The 26389-nt window shown below is 41.5% G+C and overlaps 1 protein-coding gene across 2 annotated transcripts; it reads right to left on the bottom strand.

The window, feature by feature from the left end:
* Positions 1 to 13694: 13694 nt before the first annotated feature.
* ALDH8A1 (aldehyde dehydrogenase 8 family member A1) lies at positions 13695 to 24729 on the bottom strand. Of its 2 annotated transcripts, XM_030945187.1 has the most exons (7): positions 24500 to 24729; positions 20316 to 20463; positions 19786 to 19941; positions 17917 to 18066; positions 17073 to 17329; positions 16116 to 16277; positions 13695 to 14739 (listed from the first exon to the last, which is right to left on the bottom strand). In XM_030945187.1, exons 1-7 carry the CDS (start codon positions 24635 to 24637, stop codon positions 14287 to 14289), a joined length of 1464 nt encoding a protein of 487 aa, XP_030801047.1. In that variant the 5' UTR covers positions 24638 to 24729; the 3' UTR covers positions 13695 to 14286. The 2 variants fall into 2 exon arrangements, with proteins under 2 accessions (XP_030801047.1, XP_030801048.1); XM_030945188.1 differs by lacking the exon at positions 17917 to 18066.
* Positions 24730 to 26389: the final 1660 nt, after the last annotated feature.

Genomic DNA, 26389 nt, shown 5'->3' with positions numbered 1-26389 from the left:
GCAGTGAGTCTTTATTAGCTCTGACAAGCAGCACCAAGATAATGATTGTCCAGCTTGCTCTGAAGGCCACTTAGCACTGAAGAATTAACAAGGCCTTCACTCCCTGTACAAACAAACACCCCAAAGATGATTCTACAGACCAGGTGTTTAGTCTACAAGGAAACTTCATTTTCCTTGGTAAGGAAAGCTTTTCATTCACTTCCTCTATAAAGAACACCTGATGGACTCTATTACGCAAATGCTAATCACCATCAAAGCAGTTGTAAGAAGGGATATCCAATCCCTGATCACAGGTCTGTAGTCTTCTTGTGTGTGCACAGTATGTAATCAATTTTTATCAGAGTTTTATGGAGCAAAGAACAAATATAGTACCAACTTGTCTGCCAAGAACAGAAAAACATCCCCAACTAGTCAGATGGAAAAACAGATATGTGGGAAAGAATAAATGAAAAAGTATCAAAGCAGAGAGAATGGCAAGACAGAAGTCACTGTTTAGCCTTAAGGTCTCAGGCAAGTTCATACCAATTTCTGAAACTATTTGCTATGTTGAAAAACCTGAGACCTCCTAAACTACCTGCTTTTATAAGGTGCTCTCAAGGCTGGCCCTGAACTACTGATTGGGAATTTTAGGAGGAAAACTCTGTTCCCCATCAGTGTTCTCATGACTCAGTTGAAGCACAGTTGGACTTCTGCAGCTTTCAGATATTCCCTCCATCCTTTCAGTGACCATGCTCAGTATAAAAAAGTCCGATGTCCTTCCTTGAGGTCACTGTAGGATGATTAAGGACTCAGTGTCTTGTTGCCACCTGGCACAAAGGCTCATGGCCTTTATATGCAATCTGAATAGAAGCTGCTACAAAAGACAACATCCCCACAAAGTGAGGTCCCAGGGGTGTCCCGGGATTAAGCAGGCTCTGATGCTCTGTTTCAAAAGTAAATCACACACAACATCCCTGAAATTCAATGCAAATACTTCTCTGATTGCAAGAAACATACGTGAGGCCTTTGAGGTTATAGCTGGGAAAAAAACCCGCTAGGTCTTTTCCATAGCATTTTCCTAGGGAATCTGTATTTATTCTGACAGTTTTCATGTTAAAGAATGGTCACATGTTAATACAGGAACGTAAATAAGTAAAAAGAACAGTGTTAGTAAGAGCTACTCCACAGTGGATCTGAAAATCATTTTATCTCTTCTTAACTCAGCTGGCTCTGAAAAGGGAACAGACCAGTGGAAATTTTTTTTGCTTCTGCTACCTATCTTTGGACTTGTCAAAAATATATCACCTAGATTTTTCCAGTTTTCAGCTGATAAAATGCTTGTTGCTTTCCCCTATATACTTTCATACTGTTAAGCTTTTTCATACACAGTAACTGAGCTTGCCTTACCTCAGTTAAACCCTGTTTCATAAAGCCTGATGTCTATGGTCTGTTTCGTAATGTTAGAGTCTGGTCTTACACAACTGTAAATGTCCAACACCCTTCCATTTACACACTACACTAGTTCAAAGTCTCAGCATAGAAAGTGGAAGCTGAAAAAACCCCAACAGAATCTGCCACAAGAAGTGGCAGATTGGGAAAGTTGGATCTTTTCACAGGCATAGGTTGACACCAATTTCAGGCAAATATCCAAAGATTTGTTATTTCAAAATATATCACATCTGGATCTGGTCTAGTACCTGAACTTGAAGCCTTAGGGATGCAGATTCCTCACAGGAAAAACTTTCCTGCTACCTTTTTACTGCTTTGTCTTTTTGCTGTATTGTACTTCAAACTTGCAGAGGCAAAGGTAAAGCAGACAAGAAAAACTGTAAAAAGATGAGAACAAAGGGGGTTTTTAATGATCAGAATAAAATTTAATTTTTAGAAGTTAGCGAGCTTCGGTAACTAATTTTAAAAAAATCTTACTTATGATTTTAAAATATTTTTGGAGTCTTTCACTGCCTTTAACACTGGACACTGACCCCAGTGATAAAGACAAATAAGCTTTGAAATGGAAACCAATATCTTCCCCTTGTCCAGAGAACTGCCTGAGAACTACTAGCTGGGAAATCATCTGGCAGGGGCATAGGAAAGCCTTGTGAAAATGTTCTTCACAAACTCAAAAGTAGGGAGGCCCTCCAGCCATACACCTTCCACAGTTTGAAATGAGTATATGTGACCCAGTATGAGAATTTGGTGTTCCTTTTGTTTAAATATTATTCAGCTTTTGCAGAAATAGCAGAGCAGTTTCATTCATTCTCTTTTCAATTTATATAAATATTAGATTTGTAAATGCATAAAAAATCACTTTGCACTTCTAAAATTGAAATATAACTTCATAGAATACTTGAAAAAAAAGCATAACAAAAGCAGGAGGGAAAGAACTGAGAATACTTTCCTAATATATATGATCTGTCACATAAGTTTTCTACAGCGAGCAACAAATTTGCTTCAGAAACATTTCATTTGTAGTTCATCACTATAAACTTAGTTCTTCTTACTTTGTATTTCCACAGAAGCTTATAACTGTCAGAATTTAGTCTTGCTCAAACAAAAAAAAAATGAAAACACGTACAGCACTACCACTCCCTGCAAATTATTACTTTCATAAAATTTTTGTTGTGCTTAAGGTAAGAGATATCAAACCACCTTATTCCTGCACACTAAGCCAAACCATTCCTCCAGTAAAGAGCCACCAGGCAGAAAGGAAAATTCCTTTCTTGGCTCAGAAGTTTGTGAATGCTGAGAAGGAGAGAAGACCTCTGCAGGCAGGGGTAGTTCCTCAGCCTCCTCCCATCCCATCCAAATCAATCAGCAGGACAGCTCTACACACCCTTCAGGGCTGGTTTATATTTAGAAATTAATAAAGAATAAAAAATAGCAAATCATACACCCACTTTGCTTTGGGGAAACAAATGTGCTAGTCAAGGGAAGATATAAATAACTGCACGATGACACAACGAAACGCCGGTGCCTTCAGTGCAAGCTGCTGTCCAGGGGCCAGCAGAGCTGCTGGATGCATTCCATCAATCCCTTTCTCTAAGTGATGGATTTCCTTTTTTGGGAACAAGCCCAGTTCACCAAGGAGTCATTTTTTCCCCCATCAGCTGAGATCAGTCACCAGTAACTCATCATCGCTTCTGATCCAGCCCGTGCTCTTCCCTTGTAGCTGAGCCTTTCCAGCAGCGATACCACAGCTGGCCTGCAGGAAACACCCCCGAGCTCCCTATTCAGAGTCTGGCAAGGGCAGAGGAAGGAGAGAGCAGGCAATCAGATACAGAGTGATAGGAAAAATGTGACCTTCCTTTCCCTCCATGGTGACACCATTTTCTCCCTTTAAAAGCGTTAACCCTAAAAAGCTTTAACTTTTTAAAAACATTCAAGGAGCCATGTGAAAACTCGCAACCTCAATGCAACCCAGACATAATAACTCAAAATTTTTAGATGCCAGAGAAAATCCATAGTGCTGGGTAAAGATACTAGGCCAGAGAAGGTGAGTGTGACCAACAGCTCCAGGGAAGAGCCATTCTGGGTTATTACTCCACCAACTACAGGCATTTCTATTAAAAACTGGTTTTATGTTTCATTAAATAAGTTTGACATACTGTCCTGAGAGCAAAAAAACAGGAGTTTTGTGTACCCGGCTCTCCAGCTGTGACACAGTTTACCTTTAGGGAATGTATGAAAAATAAGTCTTTATCGGGGACTTCCATGCCCCCTCCCTGCCAGCTGCAAGTGAGGTTGGCATGAGGCAGGAGTCATAATGCTTCTAGACACTCATGGGAAAGGATTGAGAAACCAGGAACATTCAGATGCTAAATGCAGGGAGGATGGCAAGTCTGTATGGTGGCTAAGCAGAGGCCTGGGAAATTGCGATGGGAGTCACTCAATGTCTTGCCTTGGCCATCCAAAGCTGGCTCTGTCAGTCTACTCAGCTTCACAAGAACTTGCAGACATGTGACTGGAGGTGTACAGGGACAGAAGAGCAAAATATGTGATGGGCTTAAAGGGGAGGAACTGGGATTTTTACTGCTTTCCAGCTGCCTTACAAGAAAAGAGGGCTCAAATGGCAGGCTTGTGCTCTCAGGGTGGTCCACAGCAGGTTGTAAAATTGTTGGGAAGTTTCTTTACATGCTCAGTCACTCTCTCTGACCTCTAATAGGAGCAAAAGCAGCATTAAATGAGGCCCGAGCTACTGTGAAGAATTGCCAGATAATGGGATTTATGGAAGAGTAAACATGTTTATGCACATCCCTCAGCAGTTAACCACTGTATCGAGCAAAAGACATGCTATCACTCAAGGGTTAAAACAGATTCATAATTAGAAGGAAAACTACAAGACCCTGGTGCAATCCTGCTGTGCAGGACAAAGAGGAGGGTGGTGAGTGTGCACACACACCTCTTTCTGCTCGCAGCAACAATAATTTTATTCACTTTCCCAGATAACAGAATCAAAGAATCATAGAACAGTTTGGACTGGAAAGGACCTTTAAAGGTCATCTAATCCAACCTCCCTGTCACGAGCAGGAATACCTGCATTAGATCAGGTTGCTCAAAGCTCTTTTCAACCTGGCCTTGAATGTTTCCAGGGACTCTAGAGTAGCTATAAATTGCAGAACTTTTTGTTAGCAGGGCTACCACTGCAGTCCTGATCCAAGTTAGTGCTGTAGCTCAAAGCCTGTGCTGCCCAGTGCCTCTCTGAGGAGCAGCACAAAGTGAATGGGTTTGATCCAAGCCTTGGCATTAATATGGCTGCCAGCAACTTTGCTGGTAGTTTCTGGGCACACAGAATTTTTCTTAGTCCCAGCAGGGCAGACCTGAGGCACTACTGCAGAAGACATTGCTTGGTCTGCCTCCATTTGGGGAGGAGTGAATGTCGGTCTCGGGCTGTAAATTCGACCAGCATTTCTATGTATTTTTACTTATGGTTTTCTCAGAATTAGGGGTCGTGGAGGAAACAACTCTAAATAACCACAATGCAAACACTTTACAGTAGAAAATGCACCACCCTAAAAATGGCACAGAGCCATCATTTTAAATTACACAGGGCAAGAGCAATGCCCCTTTGGAAAGTGTCATTTCAAGGTAATGAGGATGTTGAGGAAAGACTGTGTGACCCTGCCCATATTCATCCTCCCAAATAGGTGGGGATGTGTCACAAATCACTGTTACCAGCCCCAGACACTCCTCATTCCCACATGGCAAGCTCTGCCTTGCCACCAAGGGACAAAGCACAGCTGCCACCATAACTACTCCACAGAAGCAGCTCACAGCCAGTTTATCACTGTGAACCTGCAGCAAGGAGCCAGCAGTGGCAAAGGACAGAAATAGCAGCACTCCTTTTATCACCCAGGGTTTCACAATGCACAATGCTGTGCCAAAAGGTCCATGGATAGGGTGGGGAGATTCACCTCACCTTTGCCCAGGGCTCATCACTTTGTCTTGACATTTACAAGAACTGTAAGAAAAGGTTTCTCATTTGCAGGTGTGGCAACATGACCCTCACCTCTCAGTTCAGGATATGGTCTTTACAAAGATTGGACTGCACGGGATGCATCCTGAGGAAAGGGTGCAGTGCCGCTCTGCATGACTGCTGCCTGAGACCATGAGCTGTATTAACCTTCTGCAGGGACAGGGGGAAAACAAGACTGCCCCTGATCTGAGATATACAGGCACCTTTCAACAATACTTTGGTCACATAGTCTGACCGTCTCTTTACCGTTGTTCCATCCCACTCCAGGGAGAATTGCTGCTCTAAGTGGAAAGTTAAGAGCTGGAGCTGTGCTTGGCCAAACTTCCTATTGTGATGACCAGAAGCCAAGTTGAGAATGGGCTGACTCCTCCCAGCTCTGCAGGGCTGGTCTGAGCTCACCCCCACATTTACCCATCCAGAGCAAAACTGTCCCTGATGGGAAAAAAGCATCCATTGAAGTTGGAAGAACAAAATGCTGCATTCAGCATCTTCCCTAGGACTAGAGAGCACTTTCCTCATTCACATTTTTCCATAAACAAAGTATGTATCAGTCTCCCCTACAGAGAAATAAGAGTTCTTACCATTCTGATGTTTCAGATACCAAGTGTTCTGCTTGGAGAACTACAGGACCACAAATCATATCTATTCAAAGCACAATAAATTGTTCAGGGCCACATAGAATAAAACCAAACCAAAATTCACATGAATTTCATTTGTGAAACCCCAGGAAACTTCCAGTTTAGTTAAGAACTAAACAACCCTGATTTGGCATACCTAATGCACCTGCTGCTCCGATCATGCAGGGCTTAGTCCATGCACGATCACTACTTTGAGTGTTCACATTTCTTAAATTTAACTCAGAGGATAGCTAAGTAGCCACATGTGGAAAGAGAGAATGCTGTGAATTAATCATAAAAATTACTTGACTTAACTTCAAGGAACAGAGCTCTTTCAAGAGCACTCAAAATCTGACAGCATCCCAGTGACAATTACATGGAGTACAACTCCAGCCCTTGCCAGCTGTTTCCTAAAACTGAAATAAGTTAAGCTCTTATATTATTTCATGGCAGTGAAATCCAAAAGAAAATTTTGTATTGTTCAGAATATTGCCATAGATATATTATTTTCCTGTGCACAGATGAGTGTCAGCAGTTGCTTTTTCTCTCTCTACATGATTTGAATGATTTCAAAGACAAAAGCCAACACCCCCCTATAAAAGTTATTTAATTTTTTTTATTTTCTGAGCTTCATCCGAGTCCAGTCCTCACTTATTCTGCTTCTTTACATCTGCTGTTACTTTAAGTATCTTTATAATTTAGAGGTATATAAATTGATTTACAATATTTATCTACAGTGAAACAAGAACTAACCAGCCTTCCTGAATTAGTGTCTGACCTCCCAGTGATGCACACTGAAATCTTTCACTCTTTCTACCTCAGCTCTGCTCTAACCCATCCCTACCAGACACCCAGCAGCCACAGCACACACCAGCTGACACCTTTTTCCTGGAGTTCCAGCAGTTAGTTTTCCAGGATGCCCGAAGACAACATAAATCATATTAGTACCAAAGAAAGGAATAAGCAAGAAAATTTCAGCCAGGAATATTCTGCCTGTTCCGTACAAAGCAACTTTCTTCTCTGCTGAGATTAGTCAAACCATTCAGAACATGACTGCACAAGGGAAAAAACTACCCTCAACTAACTTTGAAGAAATGTCTTGCAGGCATTACAGTATAGTCTGTCCTTAAACAGCCTCAGCAGCAAGAAGAAAAATGGTTCACATTTCCAGATGTAAAATGTGCAAAGAAGGTTAATTAACTAAAGTTCATATACTGCTTTGATGGTGGAAAGACCTTCAAAGGAAGTGTTAAGAGCGGATAACCAGAATCCATCTTTTCCAACCTCATAAAAAGCAGATCAATGCTGCATAGAATGTGTACAACAGGGAAATTGTCCAATTGTAGGATTATTCATCTAAGTTTTACTTAGAGCCTGAGGGGTTTCTTAGAAACTGATGTTTCTCAGCTGTATCTCAGTCAGAGCTCTGATTTTGCTACCTATTTTTGACAGGTAACCCAAATGGGACATTGGAGTCAATATGGCTGAAACATTACAACATTTTCTTCAGCATTCAGGGCTCACAGTTTTAAAAAGCAGATTTCTGACAGCTCCCTCAAAAAATAATTTTTTCCTGTGTCTGTCCAAATACATAACAGCCCAGCTAAAAATGCTGTTTGTCACACAGTATGCCATTAAATAATTCATATCACTGACTAATATTGGTGAGAAGTGATATGTAGTAGCAAAACAAGTGAATCTGAGTACATGGCAGCACATTTCTAAATATTAATTAGGAAGTAAAGAATGAGCATATTTAAAAATCAAACTGAAATGTACCTCTTGCTGTATTTTGTCCTTAGACAGAATACTATCATCCTTACATCCAAACTGCATGAACTGCAATAACTTAGCCAAAACTCAGGAAGAATAATGGGAGGAATTACTTTCCTCCCCAGTGGTGAACAGTTACATCTCTCAGGCAAAGAAGCACAATTTGCTTTGGTAAACAATGCTCTAATTCCACTGTGGAAAAAAGAGGTATCAGTCAGACCCTGGGAGGAAAAGTGAGTCTTAGGCAGGATGACAGCAAAACCAGAACCAAACCACCAGCTGACTATCAAAGGTAGACATTGATTCGTATCAGCTGAGAGGAATGTGACCTCCCCTGAACCCTTGTTCTCAAAATAAGGTAGTTTTATTATTTAGATGAGTGGATGGTGTTAAGTAAAACAAATACATACCATGTTGTGCAATAGAGAGCTCAGGACTCTAAAATACTTGTTTTCTTTCAGGCTGCTCATGGAAAGAAACTGAAGTAAGGGAAGTAAGGTCTCAGACCAGAGTGAGAGTTTCTTTGGAAGCACTTGGATCAATACCTCAGCTTGCCCTTCTAACTGAAGCACCACACTGTGGAAACTGCATATCTAAACAGTCATGCACATACATATACTTATTTTTTAAACACAAAGCAAAGGTTTCAAAACATATCACTAACAGAGGAAGCAGCAGCCTGAAGCTCCTCGCAGGGGTCAACTGATTAGAAGAATCTCACAGTGCTGTAACAGCGAATTTCTCTCTGAATCATCAAAAAACTCTGGTGCATGTGGATGTTGTAGAATTTTGGTTTTCACCCCTGCCCCATATGACTCAAAGCCACAAAAGCCAGAGATGCATTTGACCATCCAAAAAACCTCTCCACACTACCCATTTGAATAGGCAAAACTGACAACTTGGGAAAAAAAATGATTAACTGTAGGAATATAATTATGGGTTACAAAAGTAGCCTGTCCACCCTCAAAATGCTTAGTGTAGTTCTGGAAGCAAACCAGCACGGGAAGGAGGTAATTTCCTAATCAAACTTCTAAGGTTATCTTGTCAAACCTACTCAATGTCCTCTACTTGGAAAACTGGCTCCAGTGTCTCCTTGGAAAACAGTGACTGAAATACAGCCATTCAGCAGCACTGAAATTACCTACTTTCAGCTAATAAGTACTCATGTGAAAACATGGACATTTCACCACAAGAATCCCAAAGAGAATCCCAGACAAACATTCTGCTGTTTCCAGCAACAAACATTTTGGCATTCATCCTGAGTACAAGAGCTCACATTTTCATCAGTGAAACACAGGCAATCCACTGCAGCCAAGTAAGTATAAACAAATCAGTTTTAAAAAATTAAGGCAACATTAGGAAATGTCTTTTTTTTTCTTTTTTTCTTTTTTTTTAATAAGTCAACCTTTGAAAATGCCATATTACAGCCGCAGAAAATGTTACTTTGCCTGACTTTTTTGTTGGGTCAGCCAAACTTGAAGAAAAACATAAAATCTCTCTGTAACCAAGGATATACTGCTACTTTAATAGGCACTGCTCCCAAAGGAAGAGAAAATCCAATTACTAAAATGGTAGCATAATCTTCTCATTATTATTTCAGGAGCTCAGAGTTAATTGGACAAGTTTAGCGCCCTGTGAATGAATGTGTGTCCTCATTTCACAATAAGTAGTCTGTAATTACTTCCATTTCTCTGAAACCAGGAGATAGCTCTCATTAGCAATACCCTGGAAGAAGCCTTTTGTGGGTTTGAGTAATATTACAAACCCCATCATTATCATATCTGGGTACCCCACAGAAGCTCTTACACACAGAGAAATGTTCTTATTTCATCTTTCATGTAACTGCACAAAGGGCCCACATGCCTATGGGGAAGCTGCACAAGTGCTTTTGCCTCAGCCTGCACTGCAGCCCAGCATGTCTGACACTTCCTCATGTCCCAGTGGGCTCCTTGGACCAGGCACTCCTTGCAAGGTCCAGCACGCCTTCCCAAAGCACAGGACAAAAACAGAGTGGTAGCATCCAGGTGAGAAACCTTGGCCTGATCCACCTAACAGGTCACAATTTCCATCCTCCTCTTTCCACCTTGAACAACTGCCCATCCAGGACCCTTGAGCTCCCTTCTGTGAGAGCATCAGCATTTTCTAGGATGCTATTAAGGACACCTGGCGCCAGAGAGAAATGCCACAAGGCAGGCTGTGACATGGTTAACTCATCACCCGCCAGAGAACACACCAGTCAGGTGTGCTCCACCACCTCCTGTGTTTTACTAGACAAAACTTGCTCTTCAACATAGAAGCCCAGGAGTGTGCATCTGCCCCTCTAGACTCATCACTGGCCCCTGCAATTTCTTCCTTGCATATGAACACACATACACACACACACACACACACACAACCCAGTTGTCTTGGTAAAACAGGTGTTTGTGAAGCCAAAAGGTTTTGTAACACATCACCCAAGTCCCACATTAGAAGAACTTCTTTTCAGAATTTGGAGTCATTTTCCTCCCTCCAAATCTCTCTGTTAAAGAGAACAGAAATAGATGCACAACATGACAGTAATATTATATACAAAGGTAAAGATTATTCGCAGATTTAGCACAGTTCTGCTTATTCTCTCCAGCATCATGCTGGCTCTCCTGTTAATTACAATGATGTGGCAGAGCTCAGTCTGAGTTCTACACTGTTGGGCTGCTTTGGCTGAACTGATATTCTCACACTGATTGCACTTTCCCTCATAATCTCCAAATCCATTTCAACTGCTCCTTTTCAGGAGACAGCACCATACACATAGTTTCTGGCTGCATAACCAGCCTTCAGCTGCATTAAGATGCATTCTGTTTAATATTGCAGGGCTTCCCTCTTTTTCTCATTATACCCCAATCTTCACCTAAATTACAACTGTTACCAACAGAGGTTTGATATATTCTAGAAAAAAACCCTTGTGCATTGTTGTCCCTTAAGTACAAACATCACCCTCCAAGTGCAAAAACAAATGCTTGGAAAGGAGGGGAACAGAATTCAATGAAGAAAATGTCCCAGAATTTCCTGCAACTGTTGTTGGTTTCCTTTATTCATTATATTTAGCTTTCTATAGAATATTTAATTACCATCTAGGGTGGAAAGTGAGACCCTAGTCTTACTCTAAGACTATGAAAATTTCATTCCATTTTCATTTTTCACTCTCTCACGACACAGAAAATCCTCTAATTTAATAAGAAGTTTGAGGACAAGTACTTGGACACTTCAGCCAGTATTCTTTCTAGAGCTGAGACAGGTGTGGAGCTCAAGCTTCAGGTCTGAGCAAAAACTTAAACCTAAGCCCTGAAGACAAGCCTGGAAAGAAACTCTTCACTGTTCCCTCACAATCCCACTGTCTTTCCCCTTCCCCCTTTTCCATTATTTGTTGTTGTTCATAAGAGGAAAGTCTTAAGTATCTGACTCTACCTGTGAAGTTGAATCTTAAGGTATAGCTTTCTGAAGTTCAGAAATTCAAAGCTTGGGTTTTAAAACTAGTCTAGCTTACTAGACTGGTTTACATTCTTGTTCTGCACATTTAAGTTACACATGAAACTTTCTCTGACCCAAAAGTCAAGTCTGTTTTCATCTCTGAGAGTTTTACAAATGTCTTTCTTTGCCTAAGTTACAAACACTGTGGGAACACGGACATAACTTGATTTGAATATAGACATTACAGCTGATGTGTCCCCTCTCCAAACTACATGCAGAGTCTCCCTAAGCAAAGCTGCTTTCAGGCATTATACAATAACTGGGTACAGACATAAATAGGCTGAGAAAAGATCTGAAATAGAACAGAAATAATCCTATGCTAATCAAGAGCTGTAAAGGATGGCAAATATATTAATACCTCCCCATGTAAAATAATCATCTCACACCAGTGAGATAATCTTTTAGTGTTAAACTGAACTGTACTCACTCTATCAGTAAGAATTAACAGATTGAGCAACTCTTCGAGATTTACATAACAGTAATTAAACAAATCCTCACAATGGGCACATGATTTCATGCTCAAGCCAGGACAGTTAAAAAAAAAAGCTTTACTGCCGTGTTGGAAAATTCCTGAACGCGTAGCCTGAAGAGCTCTGCAAGAGCCATCAGCCTCAAAACTTGGATCAGCCTGCCTCATTCTCCAGGATATCCTCTTCGCTGTCCACTTAGAGTGAGAGCAGAAAACTCAGAAACAAAGCAGCTGTAATAGACACCTTCATCAGCTGTAGGAAGAGGTCCTTGGACTGCTTCATCTGTAAGATGAGAGTTATCCATACATGTTGCTACACTGGAAGTCTGTCTGAATAAAAAACATGGGAAAGCTCATACCTCTTGGTATATAGGAAAATATATACCCACAGAGAGCTCCTGGTACAAGCAGGTAACCTGTGCCACGGCACCTGCTTCACTGCCACAAGCACCAGCAGCTCCCTTTGGGGCTAGGACCTGAGGCTGGAGGTAGGCATGGGAAAGGCAACAATTACCCATTACTGCCGGCAGGAAAGGTCCCCACTGGGTAACACCCTCACATCTGTACCTGTGCAAATGTATAGTAATCCAAAAGGGCAAGAAATAGCAGAATGGCCAAGGTACTTGAACTGCACATTAACCATAGAAGGAAGGAGTCCACCCATTAGAGATGGAAAACGCAGAAAGGGACAATATTTTGTATCTTCACATGGTCTCTCCCTCCTGCCCAAAAGTCAGCAGCATCATTAGCACCAGCAGACTTCCTTTACCTCTCTGAGGTGCTGGACACAGGGGTGATGGAATGGGGCCTCCCAGAAGTTCACCTCTGAGAACTCTTCATGGCCATGTTCGACAGAGGGCCACCACCTCCATACCCCACACCTAGGGGCCCTGCAGAGCTCTGGCCCCACCCCACCGATTACTCCACCTCTGATGTCCTGGGCCAGAATCACGTAGATGACACACAGACCTTTGTCTGCAGCATGTGAAATACCTCTGGAAATCTCCCATCACATTTAATGCAAAGATAAAATCAACCCCTGAAAGCAAATTCATCTCATTAAACCTGATCCTAGACCAGATCCAGATGGGGGAAGGTATTAATCCATTTCTACTAATGGTGCAATATCCCATCTGCTGTTGCTGAAAATGTCTGCTCTGCACATGCCCCCGTCACCCCCCAACTAATGAACTGTTCCACAGCTTTTGGTTCTTGTGCTCTTCCAAACAGGATGTGTAAATAGAAAAGAAATTGGCAGAATGAAACATTCACTGATATAGATGTTTATTCCCCTCCCAGCTGAGTGACTGGGAATTAAAAACACCAAAGCAGGTGTTCTGCTGCCACCACATGGTCTTGAATAGACCTAGACATTTTCAAAATAAAATGTTTATGCTTCTTCAGAATACATCAATTCAACAAGCCTATAATTTTTACATATTTCCTTAACATGCCTTCAGCTGGGGGTTCTTGTACCAAATCTGTCAAATGCCCAGAGTTCCAACCTGGCTGCTAGGGCTGCCCTGCAACCAGGTGGCATCCAGAGATATGGAGATGTATCCAAGTCTCTCTTTTTGTTGAAAGCAAACAAGTTTCTGGTATACCTGATTTAAAAATCTCTGCAAACAAATGAGGAAGAGTTGGAATTGGTTTTATATTTTGGTGGTAAACATTTCCAACAGTTCTTTCTCTCAGGAGTAAATTCTAAGTCTTATTAATGAAGAGTTACACTGTGTGTGATGCAGCCAAATATTTTTGTGCAGGGATGTAAAAGCCACCAACACTGAGGTCTTGAAGTGACAAAAGGCTTTAATTTCAAAACAGTCAGAGAACAGGTATCAGGATGATTCAGCTCCCTACCATAAAGAAGGTTATAATTAAAACATTTATTGTCTCCATGAATATAAAGAGAATGTCATGACCCCACAGTTTAAAACCATTTAGTATGTTGAAGATGGTTCCTCAGGCTTTCAGTGTAGTGTAGTATCAATCCTTGTCTGATATCAGTGAAATGCAATATGGCTAGATGTATGGACCCCAATGTTTAGAGTGAAAATGAGCTGATTCCCCTTTACAATATCAGTCTCACCACATGCTTGCTACTTTGTCCCTCAAGGTAATTCACAAACCAGAGAAACTGTCATATACTCTTTCTCCAATTTGCCTTAAAGGGACAGATTTTTGAGACAGGAATATCAAAAATATAAAAAATATTTAGGATCTGTAAGACAGACCAGTCATCTGGCTTGGGATGGGTTGATTGTGGAATCCACACTGGCCTTCTCATCCAACGTGAAAAACTGACTTTAACAGCATTTGGGATGATCATTTTCAGCTGTCATTGATATTACTTGACCGAAGCTCAAGAAAGGAATGGCCACAATAGCAGCATGTATTCCAAGGAGCCATTTTTGGCAACTCAAATTGCTGTCATTTATTTCACTCTAAAATACTTCCATTGACATAGGTCAGTGCTTTATTGTGATGGTTTTGACCTCAGTGAAGAACTCGTAGGAATCCTTTGCTCCCTCCCTGCCTATGCCTGAGGCTTTCATCCCACCAAATGGCAAGTTCAGGTCTCTCACAAGCCAGCAGTTGGTCCACACCAGTCCAGACTGCAGCCTGTGTGCCACCCTGTGAACGCGCCCCACGTTGCCAGACCACACCGTGGCTGCCAAGCCGTACTTCACACCGTTGGCTCTTCTGATCACCTCCTCTTCTGTATCAAATGCTACCACACACGTCACAGGACCAAAGATCTCTTCTTGCATGCAACAAGATTCATCTTTGACTTCAGCAATAACTGTGGGCAACATGAAATAGCCTTTCTGGTTGCCAGGTGGGAGGGCCAAAGGATCTACTCCCTCTCCACAGAGGACTCTGGCTCCTTCAGCCTGGGCTTTCTTCACATAGGTCCTTACCTGGGGAAGCAGCAGAAAAACATCATTGCTAAAGGACACCAAATCCCAAGGTTTACATATCAGCAGGAGCCCTTGAACAACTCCAGCTGGAACATGCTGCCCTCTTACAATAGAGGGCAGCATTCCCTCAATTTTGTTGTTATGCTTCCTTGTATGCAAAGCTGTGTTTTTCTTGCTGAAAAAAGCAATTGTTTTCTCTTTCCTAACACTTACTAGCCTAGAAGACAACACTGCTGGCCCTTCCCACTAAGTATTCTCAAAATGGTAGGACCCTTGGTGAAAATACAAGTGGTTCCAGAGCCTCCCTCCCTTCTCCCATGAGCAGTTTGCCATATATCTCATGCCATCATTCACTCATTTACTCCAAGGAATCAGTAGTATTTTCCTGCCTCAAGGCAAGGCTTTTGAATGCTTACATGCCACTAGGATGATGAAGCCATGAATGCTATAGAAAATCTCATCAATAAATGATTAAAGATGTTTCCGTGGCTGCTGCTACCATAAGCTTGCACCTTGAACACACAGGATGTACTGTTGATCTGCTGCAATCATTGCCTGGTTTCCCTCCTTACAGAAAGGCCACAGAGATACCACAGGACTTTCTTATCTTTTTCTTCTTTTAAGCACCTTGGTAGGTAAAACTTGGAAGTTCTCTGTGGTGCTACAGACTAAGGACCTCAGGAAGTGGGTGTTGCTACCACTCTACTTCAGAACAAGAGAACCTGGAGAACCTTATGAGGCATCAGGGAAGCATATCAAAGGTCTGGCTCTCTCCCTGTGGTTTTTTGGTCTGCTTCTTGCGTCAGAGAGTTCTGGGATATAAGTATCTTCTCTCCCTGAACTCTGACACCTTTCATTTCATATAGCCACTAAAGCAGACTGTGTCTAACTGTGCACCATCTCAGCTGCTCTCCACACACAGACCATAACAAATTACTGCAAACAGTTCTAGGAAACTGTTCTGTACAAGCCAGAATTTGCCAGAGTGATATAAAAATAAAATTTTTACCTTGTTAACTAACTTATTAGCAAATGCACTATTAAAATCCAAGAAAATGTTGTTGAACTCTACAATTTGTGAGATTAAATTCAGGACTTAGAAGACATCGTAATTATCCCATTCAAACAGGAGGAAATATTCTTTTGCCATTTTAAATTATTTTCCCCAGGGAGTTTGATTTTTTTCAGAGTAATCACATGATCCCAAGCCACAGGCAACAGAAACCTCATTAAAAAGATACTTTATAATGGCTTTGAGTTATCATCCCTCAGAGCTGATCTTGGAGTTGCCAAGATCCTTTCCCACATAGTCCTGAAACTACCTTTTAGCGCTCTAAAAGATGAGATGAAATCACATAAACTCCATGTAGCATCACCTTTTCTAGATGCTCTTTACTTATTAGTGCTCCCACATCGATTGTAGGATCTGAGGGATTCCCAGTCTTCCACTTCTTGGCCTCTGCCACAAACCTCTTCAAAAACTCACTGTATATTCCCCTCTGAACAAAGATCCTGGAGGTGCAGAGACAGATCTCACCCTATCAAAAAGAAAGAAACAAACTAGAAATCAACAATATTGGTTCATATTACATTGCACTATTGACAGGTATTAGGAATTACAACCCAGTTCACTTGTATCCCTGCAACCTCGGGAGTGCAAACTACATTAACCAGCACTGCAAAATGGGATTTTTTTCCAGATTAAAAAAAAAGAAGGAAAAGGCAAGACTGTATCAGTATCATACAATCACTACCATATGTAAATTTTATTTTATAAATTACATGTTTTCTTCTCCAACATTTTTTATAGAAAACATGATTTCCAACTCTGAATGATCCCTCTCCATTTCCTGATAATCTCTCTCTGATACCAAGCTATTTTTCTAACATTTGTTCAGATAATTTCCTGCCTTTGGTGTTCTCTCCTGAGGGTGGTGATGAGGGAAGAATAATGCTCGTAGAATTTTGGGGGAAGTCCCCTAATTTAATTCTAACAAATGAACAAGCTTCCCGCTTTCTTATGCAGTGGAACTTAAAGCAGCTGCTTCCCTGAGAGATAAGAAATGTATGTACTTTGAGAGGTAATAGCACCTTGTTATCTTCTGATGGAGAGCACAAAGAAGAGCCTTTTATTACTCTGTGTCCTTCCTTGTGGAATAATGAAACCCTTTTCATATTTTTCTAGTTAGGATTTTCTCCCAACACGATCTTCAAATAGACCTTGACAATTTGAGATTCAGATCCAAAGGCAGGTGTAGCATGCACACAAACCCTCCAGACAAGCACCCCTCCTGCTGCCAACGGGATTTATGTGTTACAGGGGCGGGAGGCACCTGGTTGGCAAAGCTGGACCTGACGGTGGTGGGGATGCACTGGCTCAAGTCGGCATCGTCGAAGATGATGGCGGGGTTTTTGCCTCCCAGCTCCAGCGAGAGCCGCTTGCAGTGCGGAGCGCTTCTCTCCGTGATCCGCTGCGCCGTCCGCGTGCTGCCCGTGAAGGAGATCAGGGGCACGTCGGGGTGGCACACCAGGGCCTCTCCTGCCCTGGCCCCTGTCCCAAACACGACATTCACCACCCCAGGAGGCACCCCTGATGGGAACAAAGGCACACGGTCATTGTACGCTCGAGGGTACAAAAACACTAACCCTTAGCTTCAGTAGTAGCTGAAATGCACAATGTCAGACAGCTCTGTGGGTCATGGATTAAATGATAAAAGCAGAACCACTAATCCAGCTTGTCTGACGTGGATCACCAGAGATGCAGTGTACAGTCATTCAGGGAACAAGCAATTGTTCTCGTAGTTTTAATTAATAGTGCACCAAATACAGCTGTGACAGAGTGACACTAATAAGTAAAGAGTTCACCAAGAGCTGATTCTCACTCCTTTATTCTCTCATGGCTCCTTTGCTTACACCACAGACTTAGGACATCTGTAAATTGAGTGCAGGAGGGGCAAAATTTTCATCAGAAGATAGTGGAAAAAAATGAGCAACAGCTGGACTGGGGAGACAGGATAGTATGAGGACAAAGCCTTTTGTTCTCTAGTGCAACATTCAGCTACAGCAGCTCTTTCCCAGAGCCTTTAAATACCTTCTGATTTCTGCAACTAAAAAAACCTGGTGCACAGACAAGCACTTCTGTTCTATTCCTGTTCCTTAGCATGCTACAGGACTTACCTGCTTTCTCCAAGAGTTTGCACATCATCCAGGCTGTGACAGATGTCATCTCACTTGGCTTGGCAACCACAGTATTTCCACATGCAATGGCAGGAGCTATTTTCCAAGTCAATAAATACAGTGGCAAATTCCAAGGACTGATTAAACCAGCTACAAAACGAAACCACAAAGACAGGAGGTCAGTCTGCTGGGATACAAAACTCATTTCTCTGACCTCAAGAATTATACATACCAATTCAGATCTATGAAGGAATTTGGCCATGGCTTTTATTTCCAGACAATATGTACAATAAATTTGCATCATTTCTGACAGGGAGATAATTTCTTAAAAGACCTGTGCAAATGATTCTAAAAGTGATCAGCTGAACTCTCTGAATAAGTTTTGCTGCTTATATTAATCTTATATTGTCAAGAAGGTTTTTAGTGTTTTACAGGAACATTAATGCAAGGTTAGCCGTAACAATAATTTGCAGTAACTTGTCTGTGGTAATACTTTGTGTTAGCAAAGAGCAAGTGAAAGTAATTATAGAATGGTTTGGGTTGAGAGGGTCCTTAAAGATCATCTGGTTCCAACCCCCCAGGGACATCTTCCACTAAGCCATGTTGCTCAAAGCTGCATCCAACCTGGCCTTGAACACTGCCAGAGTTGGGCCATTGTCCATTTCTTCAGGCATCCTGTACTAGGGCCTCATCAGCCTCACAATAAAGAATTTCTTCCTAACATCTAAACCTACATTCATTCAGTTTGAAGCCATTACCCCTTGCCCTATAACTACACGTCCTTGTAAAAAGTCCCTCTCTTTTAAGCTTTCTTGCAGGTCTCCCAAGAGCTTTCTCTTCTCTTCTCCAGGCTGAATGTGCCAGCTCAGATCATATTCCTGCTTTCTCTTGTTCTTTAAAGCTGTTTTTTATTTTTCAATTTTAATATTAAACAAACTCTGTATAACATACAGTACACATTTTCCAGAGAAATTTTAGTCTAATTTATGAATGCCAACATTTATCACTATATAAACTGTTGTTCCCATGAATTGCTGAATGACCAGAATTATTTTCAGTAATTGCCTTTAGGAACATTTTCACTTTACACATTAATAGAAAATTATGAAAAAAATCTGCAATTGTCACATGTGACTCCTTATAAAAGCCACAGGCTTTCTTTCTGTTTGATGGAGCAGACTGAGTGAAGGACTTTTCCTTATGAGAATAATTTTACCAGAAAAAGTCATGTTCTCCACTGCTCAAGAAAAGTTTTAACAAGGTCTCTAAGTTAGCCAATTTTACCTTTTAAGTATTTCAAGTGTAAATGTGGAGAACTCACAAATATTTCATGTTATTTGTACTATATGTATAACATAACCTAATAATGAAATCATTACAACACTGTTACTTGTCAGCTCAGGACAATCACTCTATTTTCTGAAGCAGCAGCAGCATCTAGTGGCTGAGTTCAGCAATTCCCCAGCTGGAGTGGTTTCTTCACCCATGTGCACTCGGGTCACCAACTACTACAGCTTTCCCAAAGGAGAGGGGGATCCCAGTCTCCCTGCTGGAGCAGGAGCTCAGTGCTCTGCACACTGCACTGGCCCACAGCTGTAATGCTCACCCACAGACACACACGGACAAAACTCAAGAGAAACTGTGAAGGTGAGAGCAGTAGATGAAGCTTTTTAGGTATGCAGTCTTTGTTTCTTTTTTTTGTCATGAAATCACATAACTGATTTTACACGGAGTTGCTGATGCTTTAGCAGACAAGCCCACGTTTAACACATGACTCAGAGATAATAAATGCTTTCAAAAAACTCTTTGATGAGCCCCTACGGAGGCAGACATTCTGCCAAGCTTTTCAGCACATGAGGATCATCATACCAACTCCCACAGGTGCCCTCGAGGTGTAGTGCACACAGCCCATGGCTGGCATTTCACTGCACTCTGTGACGTGATGAAGGATGGAAGAGGCGAAGAATCGGAAGTTGTGCACAGCCCGAGGGATGTCCACTGTTCTGGCAAACGTAATCGTTTTTCCTGAAACAAAACCAAACATGCTACTGTCATCATGGACAGAAGCACTGCTTTATAGTCTGCTCTCAAAGTTGATTTGTATGTCTTTTGGGAAATGTCTTTTGTCCTGTGCCCGAGTAATCACCAGCACAGTACAAACGTAGTCAATGACAACACTCCCCTCGAGTAATTCCAAATACCTGATAACTGAAGTTAAAGTCGGTAATTCCGAAAAGCAAGAATCACCCAGAAATCCCAAATCCAAAACCTCAAGGTTCATGCACATCTACTCCAATTTGCCCCAACAGTTCATACCATAAAAAAAAAATTCATCCAAACCCTCCATTTCAATATTCAGCAAAGCACACTTATTTGAAATCAACAGTTCCAGTTCTTACCCTGATCCTTTGATTCTGCTTGTGCAAACTCTTCCAGGTCATGTTCAATCAGGTCTGCCAATTTGTTCAGGATCTGAGATCTTTCCAATGGACTTTTTGAGGACCAAATTGGGAAGGCATCTTTAGCAGCTTTGACAGCAGCTTCCACCTAAAAAAGCAAAAGAGGGATGGTGAATGCTAATAAGAGGCTTAAGAAAATATTAAACACTCAGCAGATAAATTCATATTTCAGAGACTAATAATCCAGGCCACATGTCTGTGCAGATGACAATTCCTTAGAGTTTCTCCATTGTTATCAAGTCACTACCCCATAACTCGTGTTACTGAAACAGAATATCTAGAAAAGAAACTTCCACTGGAATTCTTGTTTTTCTCCAAATTACAGCAAATTGTGGGCCACCCTCCAGACCTGGAAGAAATGCTGGAATGGTCAACTGTCACCAGCAGGTGCCACTGGCCAAAACAAAAAGAATCTTTTTTCTCATGGAGGAAAGAGCAAGAATCTCCCCAGAGCAAATGCAGCTTCAGTCTAAACATGCACAACCCCTGCAACACAAGATTTCAGCTACAGCAGGCAACGATGAAAGTAAGGGGCTGGATGCTCTGCGCCCTCTTGATTTCTACCATTTGGTTCAAGCAAGGACTAAGAATATATTTAGGGAATGGTCACTCAGAGGAAAATTTTATCTTACCTGATCACAGCTAGAAAGTCATTAATGCCCTCACAGAAAAAAAAAGTTCCTTTTTCAACTCTGGGAGTTTAGTCAGTTCTCTTACCAGACACCTAACAAAGCCTACAGATAAGAATCATTATGTGCATTTATACAGATACACACCACTCCTATCAGTATTTTGCTTGAGATGTACATGACTGCTGCACGGTCCTTCAGCCTGACATTTCTGAACAGTGGCAGATTACCAGCACTTCTCTGAAGCAGACTCATCTTCAAAGGATTAAAATTCAGCAGAAGGCTTTCTGTCCCATCAATCATTTCCTCTGGACTCTTAAATGGAAGTTACCTGCATCATTCATCTGTTGATTTATAAGCAGTTCCTTCTTCATGTTTACCAATCTCACACTAACTAAAGATGGTCATCAATATCCTTCCATATTTTAATTAACTGCCCTATTTCCCAGCTTTTGTTTCCCGTGTAACACTTATGCCATACTCCCAATATCTAATATATGCATCAAAGTGGTGGTTTAGTCAAAGCTGTCTTAGCTGAGTTGCTAAAATTTTGCTCATACAATTTCTTCAGTTTTGGAAATCTGCCAAAATCAATAACTAGGAGGATGCTGATGTAATATTGATCAGAACATTATGACCTCTCTGAATATTGCCATATTGCTAGTTCCCATGAAGTCACTGAAGGCTCCTTTCCACCAATTCCACAAAACGGAGTTTTCAGTTTGTTCCTTCAGATTGTCACAGGTCTTATAAAAACCATCACAAAATAATTTACAGCTACTCCAAAGACTTTTCACTAATGAGGGCAGAAGAGTTCAAGCAAGCAAAAAAATAAAATCTATCAACCCCTTCTCCTTCCCCCTCCCACACACACCAGAATTTATGGGCCCTGTAAAAATAACACCCAGAGTTTGAAAGCCAGAACACCACCAGTACAGGGGGCAAGGTGGGAAATAAACCAACGTGCAGAGGGTCACATGGATCACTGGCCAAGCTCAGAAACCTAGACTCTTTTCTTTCAACTGTAGTTCAACAACCTCCTGCTCAAGTGCCCATAGCAGCAGGCTGTCAGCCACTGAATAGCTGAAGCAGGACCAAACTAGGCCCGGGAAAGGGGAACTGCAGCTTCCTGAATGAGTCCAGTGCAGATGCCGTGCTAGCCTGAAAATGCTCACCCTCCGTGAGACCACAGCACCTTCACTAATTAACTTTTTCTTCCACCCTCCCATCCTGTGCTGCTCATCTGTCCTCTCCTCTGTGGCCTTTTCCACCAGGCGCTGCCAGGAGAGGAGATAGTCAATACTGTCTGCATTTTTAACCCTTCAGTGGGTTTGGAAGAAGGACAAAAATATTGCCTTTTCACAAACAGCAGAAGAGAAAACTACCAAAGGAAGGAATTAAGTGGCAGTAGATTCATCTAAGAAAATATAAGAGGAAAAAAGGAGAGAGATTTGTAGAGAAGAACTAAGCATACAAAGGTTAAACAGTTACTTAGTTTGACTAGCAAAAACCAGCAAGGAAAGCAAAGCCACAAAGAAAACATGCATAAGAATTCAACTATGAACTCCTGTGTCTGAAACACTTCCTTCTGCTTTCCTCTTCTGCATGAGACAGACACACAGAAACAACGCACAATTCAGACCCATCATAAAAGGTTCCTATCAAAATACCCCATGCTGAACTGCCCTCAGGACAAAATGTTTGCTTTTGCAAGGGATGATGTGCAGGAGCCAGGTTCTTTAAAGAGAAGTGTTTTTAAAGTAGATATTTGCCAGCACTAATTAGTCCTCATCAGCCTGTCTTTTGGATATACAGGGCACCTGCTAGTCTTGCTGTGGTACTGCTATGTAGAATTTAAGATATCTAGCTGGGGAGCAAACTAATCTCTAGAAAAACATACATTCAGTGGTTTTGGCAGAAACTGGCTAAAATGGCCACAGCAGCTGAGCTGGTGTTAAAACTCCAGGGTCAGCAACAAACTCACTGTCTCCCCTTGTTTCACCTGACTTCCCAGAAAAATGTAACAAGATAATATGCAACTGGACACTGAGCCTTGCCAGAAACCAGCACCCTGAGTCCTTTGCTGAACTCTGGTCTAGATGCTTACTTGGTATCTCTAGATAACCTCAAGTAGTATGTGATTGCATTTTCTTCAGCATATTCCATCAGTCCCCAGTGGATGCCAGCTCTGCAGAGCACAACCTTCTTGTACAGTTATCTAAAGGCAGGACTAAAGCACTCACCAAATTTACAGGTCTTTAAACTGGGTTCTCATTGCTACACACAAAAATTGACTCAGAAAGCTGAAAGAGAAAAGCATTGCTCTCAGGATGCCTGAACTGTATCTCAAGAGAGACCAGCAGCCTCTGGCATTCTCGGATCTCTCTGGTTTTAATGATTTTGCAAATGAATGGACAGGAAGATTTGCACCTGCACATCAAAGAGCAAGCTTTTCAGGCATAATTAGGAATGGAATGAACTTACACAGATATATTCCAACAAACCCAACCTGTTATTCTTTAACCCTTGGTCACCAGCATCTAACAAATATTTACCCAGTTGAAATTACAGTGCAAAGGTTTCTGCTGAGAGAGGCTGTCAATAAGGCTGAAATGCAAGCAAAGGGAACAGCTAAACACTGCAGTAGTCTGTTTTAAAAAACATTTTCAAAATGCTGTCCATATTTGACAATATAGTGGACAAGCCCTCTGTGCTATCCAAGCTTGTCCAGTCAATTTCCTCTGCAGTAAGTCTGAAACACTATTTTGGACACAGACTTGTAGGTCCCCTATAAAGCAGCATCAATGAAACTGCAGCTCCCCTGATGAACATCACTGCCCATCCACACTTGAATACGTACAATGTTCCGGGAAACATTCCCCCCTGTAGAGAGCACAAGACCAGGAAACCCTATGGATGCAGAGGACTGGGTATAAGGAAACACACTCATCACAGGCACTGAACATGCAACTGCTAATATCAAAACCAGAGAGGTCTGAAAGCTTTTTACTATTTTCAGAGAAGAGACAGCAAGCCAAAAACCATTTAAAATGAAAACTGCAAATCACCAAGACACTAAGGGAGAACACAGTTGCATATGGTGCCTCTAAATTTATTTACAGAAGAGATCAATAAACACTGTTCTCACAGGTTGTTTATATTTACAGTCTGTCTGGGTGTTATTGTGAACTTATGCACAAGGCATTTCCCACCATGTGAGCTGAAGGAGCTCCATGCAAGTTACTGAACCTTTGTTGATTCACACCAGCTGAGAATCCAGACCATAATTTTCTAATAGCAAAATGTAAAAAAATGACAGCATTTGCTGCTGCAGCAGTGGACTACGCAATACTACAATATAATCAAGAATTTACTTGTTTAAGCATTGAAGTCATCATTTTTCTGTTCTCTCACCTCCAGTCTCTCTCACTCAAAAGGTTATTGTTACATGCATTTAACATTTTTCACTTTGTTGTCCATGTGGATAGTACTCACCTCTTCTTTGCCACTGTCTGGAACCCTGCAATAGACATCTCCGGTGGACGGATTATAGGAGTCTATGTAAGAGGAACAAGGAACAAATTTGCCACCTATGAAGTTTTCCAGTACTAAGAGAGCCTTTGAGTGAGCCATTGTTGGCTGCTTGCTTCACCTGTGATTTTTTTCAACGAGGCATCAATTTAAGATTAGTATGTCTGTATGTATTTGCACAGTGAGTCCGAACTCCTCCCCCTCCATCTCTCCGTCCTCCTTGCACCACTTGTTTACAAGTGGGAACAAACCCTGGCAACAACAGTAGGAAAGAGCAAAGGGGAAGAAATTAGTATTACTGTGACACTTGGTTCTTTTCTAGGAGTTGAAGCAAGGAGGGAAGAACAGCACAGTTGCTGGAAACCAGCTTTTCTCATCTGTAGGAAATGAAGGACTGAAAAAAAGAGAGAAAAAGAATGGTTTGGCAGGGGAATTTCTACCTGCGTCAGTTTTTGAAGTTACAGTTTGAAGACATTTTGCAACAACTAAACAAAATAATTCAACACTCAAACAACTGGCCAGGAACCTGCTTCCAGGTGTCAGCAGACAAAAGACACTTAAGACCAGCATGTCTGCAGCTCATGTTCACTGTTCTATCAATACTTTTCCTTGTATTCCCAAAACCAATGCACCTATCAAACCAAAAGATTTTAAGCACTAAGAAACTCTTTTCCACCAATATCAGCAAACATCAAACAATACAAACAGCTGAGTGACCTCTCAATTCAAACAGTTGAGAAGCACAATCCTACCTGGTACACTCTTATATGTTGTCAGAAATTCATTAGGTTTTTTCTCCCAAAAAAAGCAAGACACTGGCTGTCATGCTTTCCCTTCCATAGATATTCCAGTGCAAGCCACCTTACTACAGAGAAGCCTTTTACATATAATTAGTTTCTCCATTTTTTAATAATTAACTTCCCAAGAACCTAAACTGCCCAGTAAGAGCTGTGTAAAAGACATTTTCTCCAAGACAATGCTGAGGACTATCAAATTGCTTTAAGATTGCATGCCACCTCCTTGTTCTCCAGAGATATTCAAAACAAAACACCTAGAGAGCAGTGTGGTCTCACCAGGAGGCTGTGAATATCTCAGTCAGGAGTTTAGGAAGGTTTTCCATCCTAGAAAACTGGCAAGCCATCAAGTTTCACATGGATCAACATGCAATCCTATTTTGATTGAAGAAAGGTGATATGATTCTATTTTACAACAACAGATCATTTATGCTTCAACCAAGTGGCACCTCTGGGCAAAGTTCAAATCTGTGTTGAAAGGTAGTGCAGTCACGTTGAAACTGGATTATGTAATACCTCTGCTTCTCCCAAGCTGCAAACTGGGAAAGCATGCAGTAGCTTTTCAGTCATCACAGAAAAGTGAGCCTCAAAATTTAAATGCAAACAGGTGTGAGAAGAGTTATCAGACGTTCACCCTGTATTACACTTCCTTGTCCATAAACAGTAAGGAATTTATGTAAGTCTTAGAACTGAAGACTGTAACTGTCCCCTGACTTCAGGGCAACTAAAACATTTTCAAATTTTGAAGGCAAGCTCAAGTGGAACTGATTCAATGCAGGAGCTTGGCAGTATTAAAACTCTGGAATCCAAAGGCACCTAAACATTCACAGTGGCATGTTGAAACTGGTAAATATTTAAGTGCAAATTTTGGTCTATAAAAAGACATAACAAATAGTGGTAATTCATAAACTTGGCAGTAACAGTTTTCAGGTATTTCAGATTCATAAGCTTTTACAAAAGTAATTCCCATATAAAGAATTGCTGATACTCTACAAATATCCATTTGCAGTCAACAGTACAATTCATCAATGTGGTCAAGTGCAGGCAGCTGCTGAACTGG

The sequence above is a fragment of the Camarhynchus parvulus genome, chromosome 3, assembly GCF_901933205.1.
Source record: "Camarhynchus parvulus chromosome 3, STF_HiC, whole genome shotgun sequence".
NCBI classification, from domain to species: domain Eukaryota; kingdom Metazoa; phylum Chordata; class Aves; order Passeriformes; family Thraupidae; genus Camarhynchus; species Camarhynchus parvulus.
The sequence above is the reverse complement of the archived record's forward strand: the minus strand, read 5'-3'. Positions and strand labels throughout refer to the sequence as shown.